General features: G+C 39.1%; 4 protein-coding genes across 4 annotated transcripts; 2 read left to right on the plus strand and 2 right to left on the minus strand.

The window, feature by feature from the left end:
• Positions 1–192: 192 nt before the first annotated feature.
• GCK72_013275 (uncharacterized protein) lies at positions 193–3,479 on the minus strand (the record flags this gene model as incomplete). The annotated part of the gene is made up of 7 exons (XM_053729768.1): positions 193–397; positions 912–1,525; positions 1,572–1,714; positions 2,554–2,732; positions 2,778–2,906; positions 2,951–3,069; positions 3,129–3,479. 7 exons carry the CDS (start codon positions 3,477–3,479, stop codon positions 193–195), a joined length of 1,740 nt encoding a protein of 579 aa, XP_053584540.1.
• Positions 3,480–4,222: 743 nt separating this feature from the next.
• On the minus strand, positions 4,223–10,382 carry GCK72_013276 (uncharacterized protein; the record flags this gene model as incomplete). The annotated part of the gene is made up of 9 exons (XM_053729769.1): positions 4,223–4,417; positions 4,579–5,869; positions 7,227–7,567; positions 8,671–8,903; positions 8,955–9,054; positions 9,630–9,719; positions 9,765–9,961; positions 10,019–10,188; positions 10,342–10,382. 9 exons carry the CDS (start codon positions 10,380–10,382, stop codon positions 4,223–4,225), a joined length of 2,658 nt encoding a protein of 885 aa, XP_053584541.1.
• Positions 10,383–14,498: 4,116 nt separating this feature from the next.
• On the plus strand, positions 14,499–16,148 carry GCK72_013277 (uncharacterized protein; the record flags this gene model as incomplete). Its single annotated transcript, XM_003088408.2, has 3 exons — positions 14,499–14,949; positions 15,015–15,308; positions 16,018–16,148. The coding sequence occupies 3 exons, from the start codon at positions 14,499–14,501 to the stop codon at positions 16,146–16,148; spliced, it is 876 nt and encodes a 291-aa protein (XP_003088456.2).
• A 691-nt stretch (positions 16,149–16,839) lies between these two features.
• GCK72_013278 (uncharacterized protein) lies at positions 16,840–18,400 on the plus strand (the record flags this gene model as incomplete). Its single annotated transcript, XM_053729770.1, has 4 exons — positions 16,840–16,944; positions 17,162–17,253; positions 17,307–17,492; positions 18,208–18,400. The coding sequence occupies 4 exons, from the start codon at positions 16,840–16,842 to the stop codon at positions 18,398–18,400; spliced, it is 576 nt and encodes a 191-aa protein (XP_053584542.1).
• Between the last annotated feature and the right edge of the window lie 608 nt (positions 18,401–19,008).

A 19,008-nucleotide genomic window follows, 5' to 3' on the forward strand; every position in this document is an offset into this window, starting at 1 on the left:
ATTTTTCGGTTAAATTCGGTTGCCTTACTCGGCGCGGGTCATTGTTGAAATCATGGGTGTCTTAAATTGTATATGAAAAATGAAAATAATAGAAAGATTCAAAATTAGAATAAATGATGATAATAATATTCACATGAAAATTTGTATATAATTCCGAGAAATAAAAGAAAAATTAGGGGCAATTAACGATAATTACAACCAATGAGGAATGAGACGAACACCGGGAAGTTGAGCACGAAGTTCTTCGGTTTTCTCAACGAGTGGAGTCTCGCAGAAGATGAGACGATCGAGTGATGGAGTCGTTTGGAAGAATGGCATTACGGACGAGACATCCGAGATTTGGGTTCCGGCGATTGAGAGGAAAGTGAGATGAGAGAGGGATGGAGTGGGGGAAAGTCTGAAAATGAGATGAGGTTATAGGTGATTTTTAGTCTGGAAATTCAGATTTTTACAATTTTTACAATTTTACAATTGTGCTCCGCCGAAATCCCCTTGAAAAATGTCTCTTTTTCTCTGAGTCTTTCAATTTCGCATTCAATTTACTTTGGTTTCGGTAGAGCGCGGTTGTAAGAAGTTTGTCGTGCTAATAACTCGAGAATTTTTTGGCCAGCTAATGCTCTAACTCGAATTTTTACCGAAGAATACCCTAGTTCGAAATTTTTTTTTTTTAAACCATTTTTTCAGCAAAAACCAAATGATTTTTTGTCATACAAAAAGTTGTGAACTAGATTTTTGTCGGTTTTCAGCCGGAAAACTGAAAAAAATTTGAGAATATAACAAATTTTTTGCAAGCTTTTTTGAAATAAAAATATACATAGATTGTCTTCTTTTGTTTATTTTTGCTCTGAACTTGACTGTTTTCGTTTTCCGAAAGTTTTTCAAAACCTTTTTCTAAAAAATTTCCTACAAACCTATCAATCGGATTCTCACTAATCGTCAAATTATGCAAATTCGGTAGCACAATTCGATGAATCTCCGTCAACAGATTCCCTTGAAAATCTGCATTTCCAACGAGTCCAGCGAGGAATTCAACACCTTCCAAACTCGTCAATTCAGCATATCTCACTACGAGCTGATCGTGCTCTTTTCCAATTAATCTCTCGAATTGTTCACGAATCGAATGATTCAGCTTCTGGCGGGAAAGGAGTGATTTATAGAGTTCCGCTCGTTTCGAATCAAGATTTTCAGCAAGATTTTTAAGATTCGAAATGATTTCATCGTGAGAACGAATCGGTTGATACTCCAAAAGAACCAGAGTTCTCATGTACAACGGCCATTTATTCTTTGGCTCCAATTGAATCAATTGATGACAATCCTCGAGTAATTCTTTGATATATTCTGGTTCCTTAGCTTCAACGATGTCATAAATCGTCTCCAGACGACTTTTATTCACGTATCGATCATCAGTCAACTCATTCCACGTCACATTTTCATCAGTTGATTGAGAAGTGACAACTCGCAGAGGAGAATCTGAAAGATACTGCCAGACACGACTGGAAGTCGGATTCGGAGACGTGGAGGAGAACTGAAAATCAATATTTTCAAAATTAAAATAAGTGTTGAGCACGCACAGCTCTCCATCTCGTCGTGTCTTCTGTATCGACAAAAGTGAGCAAAAATGGGATAGTGACGGCGCGAGAGAAGACAAGAGTCGTGTTGTTTCCGTGGAAAGAAGCGGAGATCAGCTCAATTGGAGAGGATGATTCAGGGCGGACTGGAAATTGAATAGATTTTTGGTTAATGTTTTTTGGCTTTTCCACTATCAAGGAATTTCTCGTAGTCAAATGTTAACTAAAAGAAACAGTGAATTTATTTTTTAAATCATATAGTTTGAGTTGAAAAGTTTTTTAGAATTCGAACGGTATTTGAGGTATTAACGATCAGATGCACGGAAAATAATGTTTTTTTTTGTAAAATGAGCAGAATGAGTCAGTTTTTGGTCGAAAAATGTCTCATTTTTGATGAAATAAAAGTAATTTTTAACACGAATAAAGTATTTTGAGCATAGATGTTCAGAATCCTGGAGTGGAGGCCGTTTTTTTAGAAAAATTTGGGGAGGGTGGTGATAGGTCAGGAAAAATAAAGACAATGTTTTTTCTCCACTTTTTTAATGAAAAATTTCTCTGAACACGGTCTCCCAGACTGCGAAAAAGAACTGCAAGAAACGTGAGGTTTTAATTCAATTCGTTCATTTTTGCACTGAAAATGCAGTTTTTTCAGGTTTTCAGACTTCGCAATGAATTATAAAAGAGTCCCCATCCATCAGAATTATGTAAAATGAAATTCTCTATCGAATGAGCCAAAAAACGTGAATTCCGGTAAGAAATTTACATTTTTGATACAGAAACACCGATTTTAAGAAATAAAATCTGAAATTGCTGATAATTTCCTTTTAACATTTAGAATGATTCAATTAAACAGAAATTCAGATTAATGTTGCTAGATGAGTATCGGATTTTCGAGTTAAGTGAATCGATTTCGGTGGAAATTGTGAAATTTTTCGCAAAAAAAGTGATATTTTCAAATTCTTTGAAATTGAAATCCTCTACTCACGGAATTCTTTTCCACTTCCAACTTCCAACAACCATCTCGTGTACGTCCAGGCGCTTTGATCCTCGGCGTCCATGTAGAATGCGTTTTTCACTTTCTGAAGCTCACTTCCAATCAACGCGTCATCAATTTTCGTCATGCCAGTGGCAGCGTCTCGATGAATATTTTGCAGAGCGATCGATCTGAAAAACAAACAATTTTTTTAATAAGACGACGAATTCTGATACCTGTAATGCCATGCACTATAATTCGAAAAGTTCTCATCGATCAATCGATTCGAAAACTCCAATTCTTGCTCTTCAGTCCGATTGGCGAGTCGGGCGACGATCCGACGGTGATCCCAACAGTGAAAGTTTCTGGAATAACAATCAATGATTTTAATTTTTTTCTGAAGAAATACCTGCAATCCATTTGAAGAGCCTTCTCACACAAAGCCAATTCTTTTGCATAATCTGGAGAAGTTTGACGTTGAAGGACCCAGGCGCGTTGATACCAAGCGGAATAGGATTTCGGGTTCGACTGAAAAAAATTATTGGAAATTTCATAAATATTCTGTCATTTTTGACTGAGAAACTCACTTTAATACATTCATAAGACAAGAAAAGCTCTCCGGCTAACAAATTCTCAATTTTCTGGGCACTTTTCGTCTTTTCCTCATCGCTTGCCTCCGAATCCTTCTGAATCTTGTCATTTGCTTCGATTCTTTGCTCAATCGTTGTTCTTCGAATATTCCAGAATGTATAAATATCTGCATTCTTTTCCAACACTCCTTGAGTCAACGAGAGAAGTTCGTCATCATATTCTCCTTTGTCTCTTTTCGCGAATATCCGATCGCGAACGTGGAGAAATTGTTGGGATCGTTTCGCGTGCTCCTTTGCTTTCGCCGCTTTCTCCTGCTCGGTTGTTGGCACTTTTTTCACGAAATGCATGACTGAAAATTGGAAAAATTTGAGAAATTCAGAGAAAAAACACAAAAAAATTAAAGGCGCATAGATTTATTTAGAGGACGGGTTTCGAAGCGACTTTAAAGGTGCAAGCTCTTAACTTTTAGCAAGAGTCTCGCAGCGAATGAAAAATACTGTAGCGAATTTAAATAAAACGACGATTTTTAAAGTTTTCCGGCCGAAAAAATCAAGAAAAAACCTTTTTTTGCGAAAAATCGAACATTTCACTATTGCGATTGTTTACATTGCGAAATGGGTAGTAAACACAGACAGGTTTCGCTATTTTTTCAATTCTATTGTCGCAAATATTTTCTTCTCGAAGAATTTCGCAATTTTTACGATTACCATCTGCGATTCACAACAAAGAAAAACACCGTAACAAACACATTTCAGCCCATTTGAAATTCTTTATTTATGCTTCGTGGAGAGAGAGAGAAATGCGAAAAAGATCTGAAAAGGGAAAACAAGCTCATAGAAAAGATTACAGGATAATTTAATTAGTCTCACACAAATAAATACTACAAAGAAAAAGGAAATTTTGGAATGTGTTTTGAATAAATTTTCTCTGCGGTCTAATTCTCTCTTTCTCTTTGAGAGAAATTTCAAAGAGAAAAGAGAAAAATGGGGGACAAGGATAACTGAAACATTATTTTAGAATTAGAATTTACGAGCAGATAAATTATGACTAGTAAAATTGCGAATTTGATTTGGCTTTTTCAAGGAATTGGCTACCAGAAACCAGTTGTTCTTCCTCCTGGTGGATTACGGCCTCGATTTGATGATGATCCACCGAAATCAATAGAAGATTCCATAACTTTCGTTCGGTTTCTATCGAATTCTCCAGAATTTTTGTGAATTTGTCCGTTTTGTTGAGGTGCTTGGGGCTTCGATTGTTCTCGTTCCACTTTTTGGGTGCTTGAGAACTGAAAAAAATTAGTTTGGTTTGATTGAATAAAAAGAGAAAAAGTTTCGACCACGGCAGGATTCGAACCTACAATCTTCTGCTCCGTAGGCAGACGCGTTATCCATTGCGCCACGCGGCCAGACGGGAGACACAAGTGTCGCGGGCGTTTATATTACTCACCTTGTCGCGTTTTCTCACATTGGCGTAAAGATAGGGACAATTGCCATCGATCGGTAGGTAGCCGCCACCCGACTCGACGCGAATTTCACCATTTTGATAGGCAATAACTCCATTAACGATGACAGTGTGAATAGATGAATGAAGAGTGATACCATCGTACATCGAGCTGACTTGGTTGCTCTGCGAGCGGGTCGATTCTAAAACTCGTTTTCCATTTGGATCCCAAATGACAAGATCCGCATCGGCTCCGACTCCAATTCTTCCTTTTTTCGGGTAGAGATTCACCATTTTGGCGGCGTTTGTTGAGGTGACAGCGACGAAACGCATCTCATCAATTCGACCACTTTGGACAGCCTGTTCGAATACGATTGCCATTCGTTCTTCGGCTCCAGCAGTTCCTTTCTGCGCAACAGTGAAATCTTTCGCAGCGTTCCTCGTAACAGAATTCACAGGTCTATGTCCAGAAGTGCAAGTGACCATTGGTTGCGTCGAAAGAGCTCCCAACATCCTCTCCAGCACTCCTCTTCTCAATGGAACATCCGTCATATGGGCAGAAGCCACTTTCAGATCTTCATTCAAGTAGGCACTTCCATCAGCTGTAATAGATGCAGATGCAATTTCAGCATAAACCATTGCTCCGTCTCCTCTAGCTTTTTCGATAGCTGCGAGCGTGTCTCCAGATGAAACTTGAACAATTGAAATGGGGCAGTTTGCGAGATTCGATAGAACACAGACTCCACTGACTTGATCAGCTTCAAGAGATTCTGGTCTAGATTGTGGATATCCTTCTGGTCCAGTTATTCCCATCTTCAACATTTTCTTCTCTAGAATCGAGATGATCGCCTTATTCTCTGGAATGATTCGAATCAAAGCTCCAAGCTTCTTCACGTGATCAAATAGTTCGTATAGTTTATCATCTGGAAGTGACACTCCATCCAACACAAAACTATTGACCTTTTCCTCTTTCACTATCTCATACATATCTCTCTGAACAGTTGCATTGAAATCAGTGATCGCTGCTGAAAGTGACACATTGCACATCGCTGCTTTCTCAACATCAGCCTTCACTCGTCTAACTGCGGCAAGGATTGATTCAGATCCACGTGGTCTCACTAATTCGATGATTGTAGTTGTTCCACCAGCGACAGCAGACTTGCAAGCAGTTGCGATATCATCAATCGTTGAGTCGGTGGCTTGAGTATAGGAATCAATTCCTCCAGGGAGAATGTACTTTCCAGTGGCATCAATGATTCGCGCACCTTCTGGAGGTTCGAGATTCGGGCAGATGTTTCTGAAACAGATTTCTGATGATTCTGATGTCACTTTTTCGAATTCCAAAGGTTCCAAACCATACTTGCAAAACTTTGGTATATTTTTCAGCCCATAATATTGAGTTTGACGCGAGTTACGCGCCGGCCCGTTTCGGCCCAGTTTGCAAGTATGGTTTTCTGATGATTCTGATGTCACTTTTTTGAATTCCAAGGTTCCAAACCCCACCTAAATCCTCTCTAAATACCATAAACGTCCTTCCACCTGCCCTTGGGAGCTTGTTTTCAACTTCCCCTCCTCCCCGTATTTCCACCGCCTCAGTGCTAATTGCGATGACGAGACGGAGGAACCCCTAATCAATCAAATGCGCATTAGAGGGGGAGTAAAGGACATGTTCGCGTGTGTGAGTGAAACCGACGGAAATCGAGGGAGACATCTGCTCCCTACATTCTTCCTCTTTTCCGTTCAGTGTCATGTTAAATTTAAACGAAGAAAGTGAGATGAGATATAAACATCTCTGTGATTGACACCGGAAAATGAGTCCCCCCTTTTCATCTTCCAAATTTCTGTCTTCCTCCATTTCTCTTCCTAAAAAGGAAAGGGTAATTTCTTCAAGGGCTCTTGTACTCTATTGGACACTTCAAAAGTGAACGAAAGAGAGCAGAGACGCAGAGAAAAGTGGAAGAGAAAGAAGAAATATCGCATTTCATGGGTTCGCAGTACTTTATGGGTTTCTCCGGAAAACGAAGACAATTTTAGAATTTCCAGCGTCCGAGAGAAAAAGGACCAGAAAAGGATGGAGAAATTGCGAAATGCGTCATTCTTTTTTATGGAATTGATGGGGGATAAAAAGAGAGAAAACGAATGGAGAAAGAGTCTTGCGAAATGCGGGAGAACTTGATTAATTGCGAAATAAAGATGTGGGCGAATTGAGGAAATTAAAAACGAAACGGGACTGGAATGGTGGTTCGGATAGGAATTGGAAGAATAATTTATGAAAAAGTGGCAATAATAAACTAGAAAAAATGTATTTCTTTTTGATATGGTTTTCTAACAAGAATTTTCAACGAAGATCAGTACGGAAAAGCGCCAAAGACACCCCAATTCTAGAGTTTCAAGCGTTTTCTAGTTTTTTTGTCAGGATGACCGGGAATGAGGATTTCGGAGAAAATCTACGGTCGTATGGCATTCTGAAACCGCATTTTTTTCAGAACCAGACGATTTGGTGATAAGGTTATGAACGAAAATCACCTTTTGTGCTCAAATTTTCATTTTTTTCTGAAATTTGTTCAAAACTTTTTTCCTAGTCCCTAGCTCAGCACATATCTAATCAATTTACAAAATTTAAAAGCCATAAAATAGAAAATTACAAAACTCACAAGATAATTCCATTCTGAATCCAGACATCAGCTTCGAAAACCGCATCATCATTGACGATTTGAGCACCTTTCAGGAGCAAAACCGACATTTCGCCTCCGTCACCACCGGCACTCTTCTCCTTCTTCTCGTCGTTGGTTGACTGCGCGGCGGCACTCTGTCCGTTCGACGTCTCTTCTCCGGATGCACTATCTCGTCGACTCGATGAATTCTCTCCACTTTCTGTACTTCCTCGTCCGTCGTTGTTCTCGGATGCAGACGGATGACCCTTTTTGGAGGAAGAAGAGCCACTGTCTTCGTCGTCTTTGTTGATGTCTCCCACTTTCGATTCGTATTGAAGCTGCTGCAAGAAAAGAAGAAGAGTGAGAATGGGAGAGAGTATAGTAGTCGAATGGGAAATTGGGAAAGAAGGCAAAGTTTTTTTGTTGGGAATCGAAGACCACGCCCATTTTTAGGAACAGGAGTGCATAAATTTGAATATTTTGAAAACCAGAAAGTAACAGCTGACAAGTGGGAGCGTTTTAAAGGGGGACACCGGTATTCCAAAAATTGAGATTTTCTGATATGGATCGGCTCAGAATTTTGTAGAAAAGAGAATCTCCTTGGAGCCAGGATAGAAAATTAGTCTAAAACGAGTTATGAGGCCTCAAGGCGTCAAAAAAGGGCCTCTCGCCGTGAAGATTTAAATACCTTATATTTCAAGGTAAAATTCTCTCGCCGTGCACGTGAAAAAATGCTGTAATATAAGGTAAATCTTCACGGCGAGAGGCCCTTTTTTGACGCCTTGAGGCCTCATAACTCGTTTTAGACTATTTTTCGGACCTGTCTCCAAGAGACTTTTCTCTTTTCTACAAAATTCTGAGTCGATCCATATCAGAAAATCTTAATTTTTGGAATACCGGTGTCCTCCTTTAATTTGATTTGGAAAACTATAACAAATTTTAAGGTTAGATGGATGGCCGAGGGGGAGAAAGCTAGTCTGTAGCGGAGCTATTTTCATTCATCAAAAAAAAAGAATAGGATGCTTGGTAGCCGCTAAAAGTGAACTGATGAATCAAAAACTTTTTCTAGAAGTCCGATCAACAATTTTCGTGACTTTTTACATTGTTTAGATTTGGATGAAAACACATGGATCTGATTGAGAACGTATGAATCGAATTCTTGCAACATGGGTGGCCCAGAAAACTCTCTGATCTTTCAACGAAATCGACGGAATGTGAATTTCAGATTCTCTTACCATTTTCAGACCATCTGCTCGCCTAAAAACTGTCAAATTTCATAGCTAACATTTCCCATTGTTACCACCATCACCTGTGCAAACTACCCCACTTTTTCCTTTCCATTCCATTTTCTGACAAACAAAACTCTCGTTATAATGTAGAAAAAAGCGCTAGCAAACTATCAAAAATTGATGGAAAGTACACAAATGATGAATAAAATATTCACCTCTTCACCCTGCTCGACGACTTCTTCCTCTTCCTCCTCATCCTCTACGCCAGCACCAATATCGGGTCCGGGAAGCGATTCGGTCGGATAGAACTTTCGAAGGGATCCTGATGATGAAGTGGTTTGAAGAACGTCTTCTTTCGCTTCTTGCCAATCCGAATCGAAGTCTGGAGTGGATTTGTCGTCGCCACGTAGCACTTTCTCTGCTGGGCAATTCGGGTCGGGAGGCAGTTCTAGAAATGAGATTTTGACAGAAAATAAAATAATTATTATTTTAAAAATACCGATATTTGTCATATCCATCCTGTCGAATCCTTCATACCATTCCGGTCCAGGTTGGGAGAGATTGGCTCCGCGGCCACGGTTAACAGCTCGATCATATGCCTGGGAAATTAATTTTGAGTAGGAAAACACAATAAACAGGGATTTTATGAGGAGAAAATGGCAAAAAACGTTTTTACTATTTTTGTATTTTCAAATAATCATTTTAACTTTTTCACTGAAATCACTGGCTTTTTAAAAATAAAAATTAATTTTTTGTTCCAGAAAATCACGAAAAATCAGAAAAATATCAAAAACGTGGCTACAATCAACGTGTGTGGCGAGACCCTTTGACGGATTGAATGTATGCGTCTTCCGGTACTGTAGTATGTCAAATAATTTTGAAATTAGTTATTTTTGTTTTTGATATAAATTTACAGTATTTTTCTTAAAGTAAAATTATCAATTTTAATTTAAAAAAACTTTAATTAACTCTGTTCATAGCTAAAAATGATTGAAATAGCTTTAAAATTACATGTTTTGTTCATTTTTGTAACTCGTGACGAGACCCAAAGTACAAAAATTCAACTTGCGTCTTTCAATTACTGTAGTTTATCAATTTTTATTTTTCACCAATTTTTGTTATTTATTTTTCACTTTTTTATCTTTTTATCTGCCTTTTCTATTAAAAAACTCACCGCATCGTGATTCTCCACTTTTTGATAGACGGATCCAACATTTTCCCTTTTCGAAGGCGCAGGTGACGTGCTCCCGCCTCCGAAAAGTTCCTGAAACTACTTTTTCTCTTTTTTTCTGTAAACTAAAATTTCTACCATCATGGCCGATGACATTTCGAGACCCTTGTTCTTATGCCGCGTTGGTGCCGGAGTCACAATATCTTTGACTGGTACTGGAGAGGATTTTCCTTCTGATCGGGCCGACGTAGGCAGTGAGGACACACTCGTCTTTTTGATTGCCGTATTTAGAGAAGTTCGACTATTCGGACGGCTCCCGCCTAGTTTATTCAACCCTGAAATGGGCAGTTTTTAGAATTACTAATCACTATAAATATCAAATCTATTCTAACCTTCACTACTCCTACTTTTATTTGATACTGTCTCCACTTCATCCAGGTTTCTCAGTGTTGGTATGACCGGTTGGGGCTGTTGATCGGCAGTTGTGGATGGTGATCGTGTGGAATACGGAGAATCTGCTAGGAATGTCATTTCGACATAGTATTTCGTTCCTTGTTGTGATCTGGAATCGTAGGAGTTGAGCTTTTTGAGTTTGGAGCTTTCAGAACTTTTTGAATTGTGGAACAGTAATTTCAGAGTCTTAGATTTAGAAAACACAGGGATTTTTTCGAAATCTTCCTCTCCAATACACAAATTTTCAACAAAAAAAACTCACACATGATTGGCTGATCTAATCGGTGCTAGAAATGGGAGCATTTTTGAAATAAAAACGTCTGGTGTGTCCGCCAACTATTGGCCCTCCTCTATTGATTAAATATACGCGGTTTCTGAAATTAAAATAAGATTTTGAAAAGAAAACAGAGGAAAACACGAAATAACACATCAGGAAAATGTAAATTTTGACGGAATACTGACAGAAAGAGACAGAAAATAATCCTTAAAGTAGGTGGAATTAACGTAGAAAATTGGTGTGGTATTTTGGTTTTAAATAATCAAAGTTCCACGTTTCCAATCCTATCTACAGTATACCCAGATTTCGTAACACTGAAATTCAATTTAAAACTTTGTGGAAAAAGAGACAAAAAGCCATGAGAATTGATGTTGAAAGAGCGGACCCAAAATGGAAGCGAGAGCCATCTCCTTCCCCGTCTTCTCGTTTCTCCCATCATCCCGGAGCGTGTTCACTCTTCTTCTCGCCCACTCTCCATATCTCTCGCCCATTCTCCCCCCACTTCCACTCTGCACAGAAATCGGCTAGTGCTGTCCGTGTCCTCTTCTCTCTTCGCCTTTCCGCTCCACACAAAACTGCCGCGCCGACGGTCAGAGACGCAGTGGAAATCTACTGCCTCTAAGGTCAGTCTGGTTTCTCTGGGTGCTCTAACCTCTCTCCCATTCTTCTTGTCGGGTTCTTCGTGTTCTCTGTGTTTCCGCCCCGCTTTCCGCTCTCACCTCCCGCCACACTTGCCCCCCATCGACAAATTATCGATTTACAATCGGATCGGGGGGCGAGCGCCCCCGGCCGTTTTCGTTTTCCAGCTTCACCTTGATTTTTCGCACTTTTTTTCGCGCGATGGTGTTCGGTTTGACTGGTTTCTTTTTTTTGAGTAAATGTTTATATTTATTCGACACTTCGGGAGGCCTCATTTTGTTTATTTCGCAATGATGTCCTCTCTCCCGTTCAAACAATGATTCATCTGACAATCATTACCCGCATCAGATGATGACCGTTTCTTTGTTTTTTTTCAAGAAAAGTTGAGCTATTTCTAGATAATGACAAATTTCAAGCATGACCTTGAAAGATCTGGAGAAATCCCCGAATTTCAGATGAGTTTCCATACATGTTTTTTAGTCTGTAGTTACAGAGATCCGTAGGTCGAAAATTTTTTTTGGGAAATCCTAGGTCGAAATTTTTTTTCGAACGGGTAGAAAAAAAATTTTTCGAAAGTTATTTTCGAAAAAAATGTACATAAACACATCACATATTCCAAAAAATAACAATATAAAGAGAAGAGTGATGAGGAGGAGGGGTTCTGGTTGTGGGGAAGGTTACGATGTTCTACAGTAGGTGAGGAGTGATGAAGAACGGCTCTGTTGGCGAATGGGGGACGTTTTTTGGAGGATGATGTAATGGATTAGGTAGAATGAAGCTTGAAGAAAGTATTAGACCATGTGTGCGACCTACGTTCTCGAGAATAAAAATTTGTGGTATAGTCTGCCAGCGGAAATGAGAAAAAATCGATAATGTTGAATAAAAAATTTCTTTGAGGGGGCGTAGCTCGCTATTATAGGGGAAAAATTATGAAATTGCATATAAAATTGGTATGCAAAAGTAGAGAGCTAGGCCCCGCCTGGGAAAAAAACTAAACCTAGTCTGCTGTTATCACTGCGGCAGACTAGGTTTAGTACTGATGTGGCAGACTGCATCTAGCGCTCGCTGGTCAGAGGGGCTAGCTCGCTACTGTGGGGGAATCGAAAGAAAATATATGGATCTAGAGGATCAAGAAAAAAAAATCAGAAAAATCCGTTTACTAACCGTGTTTTATCCACTCGAAAAGACCCTGGTAGGAAGTACAATGTACGAGAGGGAGAAGGAAGGAGGGGGAGCGCGCATATCTACAGCTTAAGGGTGTGATGTGGGAGACGAGCGTGTGGTGCAGGCGGTAAGAGAGAAGACTGTTGAGAGGAGAGGTGGGGGTTCGACTCCGGATGGGGAAAAAAACTTTTTTTTTAATTTTTGATGGATTTTTTGTGGCCAGCTGGTACCCTAGCTCGAAAATTTTTTTTCCTGAGAGGTACCTTAGCTCGAAAATTTTTTTTAGTCCGATTTTCCAGACTTCTGACACATGTATGTGAGTTTCTTGTCGTTTTTGGGAGTAGGAAGTTCTTGTAAAATCTGGTTTTCAAATTAGGTAAATCTAGAATCTTATTTCGTCGCTAATCGTCAAAAACTGTATCGGAATTCAAATTTCGCGGGAATTTCGTCCTGTAAAATGTATGAGTCATGCCTGTTTTTTTCCCAATGAACATAGTTTTATAGGAAATCGTTACAGTGATTCACTGTATACGATAGGATTTTCACATAAGTTCAAAGATTATCGTGTGATTTTTCGCGTTTTTATAGATTATTTAAGTTCATAAAGTTCCAGTTTTGTCCAAGTTTTGTATTCGTTTTGAGACTTTTGATGTTTTTTTTTTCTTATCTAAGTCTACTTTCGAAGAATATCTGAAGTTTGTAATTGGCAGACTTGTCAAAAATCGGGCCGCAATTTTTCTCGGCCCGACCCGGTCCGGTCGGTCCGGATTCAAAATTGGGCACTCATTTTTTACCATTTTTTTTTCTTATTTTTCGAAAATTTAGAGTAAAAGTGCTTAAATTATCATACATACTTACCTTTCGATTGACTTTTTACTTTTTAGTCGAAAACTGTACTTTTTTCAAAACAATTTCAAAAATTTTCAAAAGGGCCGAGAATATTTTTGATTTCGGCCCGGCTTGTGACAAATCCGGGAATTCCGGATCTTTTTTTGGGCAAAACATACTTAAAAACATCTTTTTCTTATTGCTAGGAGTAAAATCCGCAGTTTTCATAGATTTGTAATCAAAAATCCGCAATTTATCACTCAATTCAGTTGCTGACTCGTTTTCCATATCACTATCTATTAATTTTAGTATGATTCTGTTCCCCATGTGCTCTTTCACTCTGCCACTCTCTCCCTCTCGCTCTCTTTTATCACTCTACAGAATTTATCATTTCCCAAACTTCCTCCCATTTTCAGCGACCTCCCCGTCACCCGAAAATGTCGGGCCACCAGGTACAACAGTGCCTTCAACGTGCCGGTGGCAAATACGTGGATTCTGCGAAGAAAGACATTGTCGGAGCACTTAGTCAATTCAAAGATCTCGCTCCCGGCACCGACACTTTCATGTTTCCAGACGGAAAACGTCGAACGGCGTTCCGTTTGAAAGGGACAATTCCAGTCTACTATAAAGGAGCTTGCTATAATATTCCAGTTACTGTATATCTATGGGATACTCATCCGTATTATGCACCCATTTGTTATGTCAACCCAACGGCGACGATGGTCATAAAGGTGAGTAATGAATAGATTGGGAGTTGGGGAAGAGAAAGTATTAGTCATCGCTTATCGACGCCTTTTTTTTAGGAATCAGAGCATGTGAATAAAGAAGGAAAAGTATTTTTGCCGTATCTCAACGAATGGAGGTTTCCTGGTTACGATTTGAGCGGACTTCTTCAGATAAGTTGTTTTTTGAAGGTGGATTTGAGATTTTCTGAGGAAGCCGAAAACTCGTAAAATTTCTTGAAAAATAGCGATTTTCGAGCTAAAGATACGAATTTTCAGGCGGAATTTGAGATTTTCGATAGTTTTACTTCAAAAAAGTTGAAAATTTCAGAAAAGTTTTTCCGGAAAGGCCCGAGTGCCCGGCTTCAAAAATGAACCTTTTTTTCAATTTTTCATCGAAAATGTGATCACTTCTAATGATTTTTCAGGATTTCGTCTAATGATAGTCGAAAATTTGACTTTTTCGCGTAAAAACCCAAACATTTTTAAAAAATCCGAGAAAATTTGAAATTTTAACCTTGGCCAATTTCCCGGGCTTTCGGGCCGTGTCGGGTCTTAATTTTGCTGACAAGGGCCGGCCTTGACAACTAGATTTTCAATAATTTCACTCAAAACGAGCATTTCCAGTTTTTTGATGACCACAAATTCAAAGTCATTCTGTTTTTGACAATTTGTAATTCAGAAATACGAGTCAAAAACATCAAGATTTCTGAAGATTTTGTGCAAAAACTGTAAAAGTTCCATTCTGAAAATGTTTAGAAAACCCTCTAATTTTCCTATTTTCACGTGATGGCAATGGTATTCCAAGAGAAGTGTCCCGTCTTCGCTCGATCCGCTGCCAATTCCGGAGCAGCCACCCCTTCAGCAGCGTCATCCGCCTCCTCCACACCCACTCCTGCACCATATCCATCATCACAACCAACTATGCCAACTCCATATCCATCTGGATCCGGAGCCACACCATATCCATCTTCAGCGACACCTTATCCATCGGCAGGAGCCATGGGATACAATCCATATATGAATGTCCCTCAACAGACACCATATCCAATGGCAGGAGGAGCCACACCGTATCCATCGTCGTCTCAAGGAGGCGTCGGAGTACCACCACGTCCACCACCAGTCTCTTCTCAATCATCAGTGAGCAGTGGAAATGGATCAATTCAATCAGATGCTATACGAGCATCCGTGATGTCGGCGGTGGAGGAGAAACTCAAGGCGAAGTTGAGAGAACGAATGGGTAAGCATGAATGCGTCTGAGGCGCCCCAGATTATATTTTATATCTGCAAATTGGTGATTTCCAGGAACCAACAGCGCCGAGATGGCATCAATCCGAACAACAAGCGATGAGCTTCGCGAGGGACAACAGAAATTGAAAAAGATGTTGGAAGAGCTCGAAACTCAACGAAACAGTCTTCAGACAGCCGTCGAAATCTACACAGTGAAAAAGACAGAACTCGCGAAGGCATTGTCGGATGCAGGAGGTACAGATGCACCACCAATTGATGAGGCAATCGATGCTGCCTATCCACTTCATCGACAAATTGTTATGAATTATGCCAAGGATTTGACGTGTGACGATTTGATTTATGCGTTGGGTGAGTTGAAGTTTTGGAGGGGGAATTTTCGGAAATCGGGGATTTTCAAGCACAGAATTCAATGAAATTTCAGTCAGAATATGATCTAAACCGATTTTTTCACACTTTTGATTCATAAGGTTTCTATCAGTTACCGGGACATTTCGAAACTGAGAAGTTTTAAAACTGGGACATCTCGAAACTTAGACTACTCAAAACCAGTCAAAAATATTATTATTTATGTATGGTTGTCAAGGCCAGGGAAATTGGCGCCAAAGTTCAAAATTCAAATTTTTTCGAATTTTTGCATTGTTTTTTCGCGAAAATCATTCATAATTAGAAGAAATTTTGAAAAATCATCAAAAATAGTCTAATTTTCGATGAAAAATTGAAAAAATTTCAAAAAAAACTTGGAAACAAAGGGTCATTTTTTGAAGCCGGCCGGGCCTTGAAATCAATGCATTTTTCTTTTTTCACGAACGTCGAAGAATTATTTTTACAAATTTCAGTTTAGCGTTGGTCTAACAGCATTTTTCCCCTTTTTTGCATTTTTCGGCATGTTTATGTAGAAAAATGAGAAAAAATACATGTAAAAAAATACAGAGAAATATGTATAAACATACACTTTTATATTTCATGAATAGCCCCATTAACCATTCGTTTTGCTCTCGATATTCCAGTTTCGAACATTGTCGGCATTGAATTTTTTTCTGAAATTTCTGATTTTCAGGTCAATCTCTGAAAAAGCGTCACATCACGACTGCGGAATACCTGCGACGCGTTCGCGACGTCTCCCGTGAGCAATTCATTCATCGAGCCACAATGCAAAAGTGCCGAAGAACTGCGGGTCTACCAATCTAATCATTTCTCTCCTAGTCAAAATTATTAACTTTCTAATTAATTCCTTCTCCTCATCGCCATCCCACTTTAATTTCATTTCTCGCCCCTCCATCCCCGTTGTGATTGCTCGTGTTGTGTGTGTGTGTCTGTTATCTGCTTTTCATAGCTGAATTCCTCTAGATTTTCTCCTTTTTTATTGAGCTTGAAAGATAGTGCGGAAAGAGACGAATCCCCTGGAGATTGAGAGAGAAAGACATTGAATTAATCGAAAAAACATTCATTTCTCTCTCTCTCGTCATCTCTGCGTCTCTCCGATTCCGTGTACTCTCTTACCTGCTCCTTCTCTTCTCACCCATTCATTTTCTCTCGTTTCCATTTTTCTTTCCTTTTAAACAGAACCATGTTTCTAGTGTTGATCACGTCACGAGTTTTATTTTTTATTTTCCCTTTTTTGAACCGTTTATGCCTTTTCCTTTTCCCTCTCTAAACGCTTCCTTCCCATTTCGATGATTCTTTCAGGTCCATTTTCATGTAAATTATTTAAAAAGATGATGTTTTAACCGTTTCTTCGCGATTTTTCGTTTTATACCTGTTGCTACGGTGCTCTATATATTTATTTCTTTGATTTTCAAGTATTCCACTAAAATCTGTTTCCAGCACCCGACTACCGCTGTAACAGCCAGCTGAAGTCGTCGCCCCCCTCCCACTTCAGATGCAAGCGATCAAATGTGTCGTCGTCGGTGACGGAGCTGTCGGTAAGACGTGTCTCCTCATCTCGTACACGACGAATGCATTCCCCGGAGAGTATATCCCAACGGTGAGTGAAAAATCAGCAAATTTTTCTGAAATTTTGAGCGAAAATCTCTGTTACCACGGCTCGCTTCTTACAACCGCGCTCTACCGAAACCGAAGAAATTTGTGTGCAAAATTGAGAGATTCAAAGAAAAAGAGACATTTTCAAGGGCATTTCGGTGGAGCGCAGTTGTAAGAACTGTGCCGAGCTTATAGATTTGACTGAAAAATCGAATTTTTAGGTCTTCGACAACTATTCAGCAAACGTGATGGTAGACGGACGGCCGATAAACCTTGGACTTTGGGATACAGCTGGACAAGAAGATTACGATCGGTATGAATCATTTTTTTATCTAAAAAAATCTTGAAAAATCCAAAAAATTCTAGACTCCGCCCACTGTCCTACCCACAAACCGACGTGTTTCTCGTGTGTTTCGCCCTGAACAATCCAGCGAGTTTCGAGAATGTTCGTGCGAAATGGTATCCAGAAGTGTCACATCATTGTCCGAATACGCCGATCATCCTTGTCGGAACGAAAGCTGATTTGAGAGAGGATCGCGACACTGTTGAGAGGTTTGTTTCGGGGTTTTCTGGTAGTTTCAGAGAGAAAATAGAGGGTTCTGGAAGTTTTTGTAATATTAACTGACTGGAATGTGCCGGAAAGAAAATGAAAAAATATTATTTGATACAGTGTTTTTCAATATTTCATGAAGTTTTGCTTGCTGATTTCAATTATATTTTTAAACATATTGTGAATTACAGATTCATAAAATTTAATAAAAATCTGTAGAAAATAACGTAAAGTCAGTGTCAAATTTGTTGAAAATCTTTATTTTCGAATTTTGCGAGTTTCAAATTAAAAATTCTGAAAAATAGCAAAAATAGAATCCATCGTCCAGATTCACAGGACAAGAATGCAAAAAAGAGTTTCAGATTTGAAATAAACATAGTTGTCAAGGCCCGATCGTTGGCTCCAAAGTTCACATTTTTGAAAATTCGAATAAAAAACCAAAAAATTTGAATTTTTCGCGAAAAAGCCGTACCGGGCCTTGACAACCATGGAAATGGACAACTTGTCAGTTTTTAAATTTTGGTTTTGAAACAGAGTACTACCTTTTTTCCAGAAACTAGCCGAAAATCGATTTTCGTAACCGTTTTTGAGGTGCTGGTTCTAATCAGAACTGCCCAAATTAGAACTGAACCGGTCTAATTCGTACCAGTTACGGACAGACCCGTTATTGGATTTTAAAGAATTAAAAAACCTGAAACGAAGATTTTCTCATTCCAGACTCCGCGAACGCCGCCTCCAACCAGTCAGTCAAACGCAGGGATATGTGATGGCGAAGGAGATCAAAGCAGTCAAATATCTTGAGTGTTCCGCCCTGACACAACGTGGTCTGAAACAAGTCTTCGACGAAGCGATCCGTGCCGTCCTCACGCCGCCACAAAGAGCAAAGAAGAGCAAGTGTACTGTACTCTAGGATTCACACATTCAATGCTATATTCTCTCACAGCTCCTCCACAGTCTCCAACATATTTTATCTCTTTCTTTTATTCGCACAGAATTTTAAGGGTCATCATTTCTGAAACTCTGAAAATCAATCCCCCCGATTATCATCATTATCCCCTCTCTAAAAATCATTGAAATATCATTTGTATCAACGATTTTTCATCTTGAACTCTCTGTGATGCGAACCATTTACTTATCCTCTCTTTCAAAAAATGATCATTTTCAGCCGTTTTTGTTGAAAAATCAACCATTCATAATTGCTCTCTCATTTTGTTTGTCTCTCCACCTGAAAAATAGGTCACTATTTTATTTTCTGAATAATTTGCATGAAAGCCAAAAAACTCCCCCTACGAATCCACAAGTGCTTTTTCAAAACGTTTAAAATCGGTTTTTCTCTCTCTGATAGGATTAATTATATCTATTTCATCTTCTCCAACGAATGCTCCCAGCTTCACTCATTTTACCCAATCCACAAATCTTTTTGTAAATTTTTTATCTTGAATTTCATTCGGTCCTATTTTATTTTCTTTAATTGTTATCGCCTATTTTATCACTTTTTTATTATCGATTGAATTTCCA

The sequence above is a fragment of the Caenorhabditis remanei genome, chromosome IV (genome assembly GCF_010183535.1).
Source record: "Caenorhabditis remanei strain PX506 chromosome IV, whole genome shotgun sequence".
In the NCBI taxonomy this organism is placed as follows: Eukaryota; Metazoa; Nematoda; class Chromadorea; order Rhabditida; family Rhabditidae; genus Caenorhabditis; species Caenorhabditis remanei.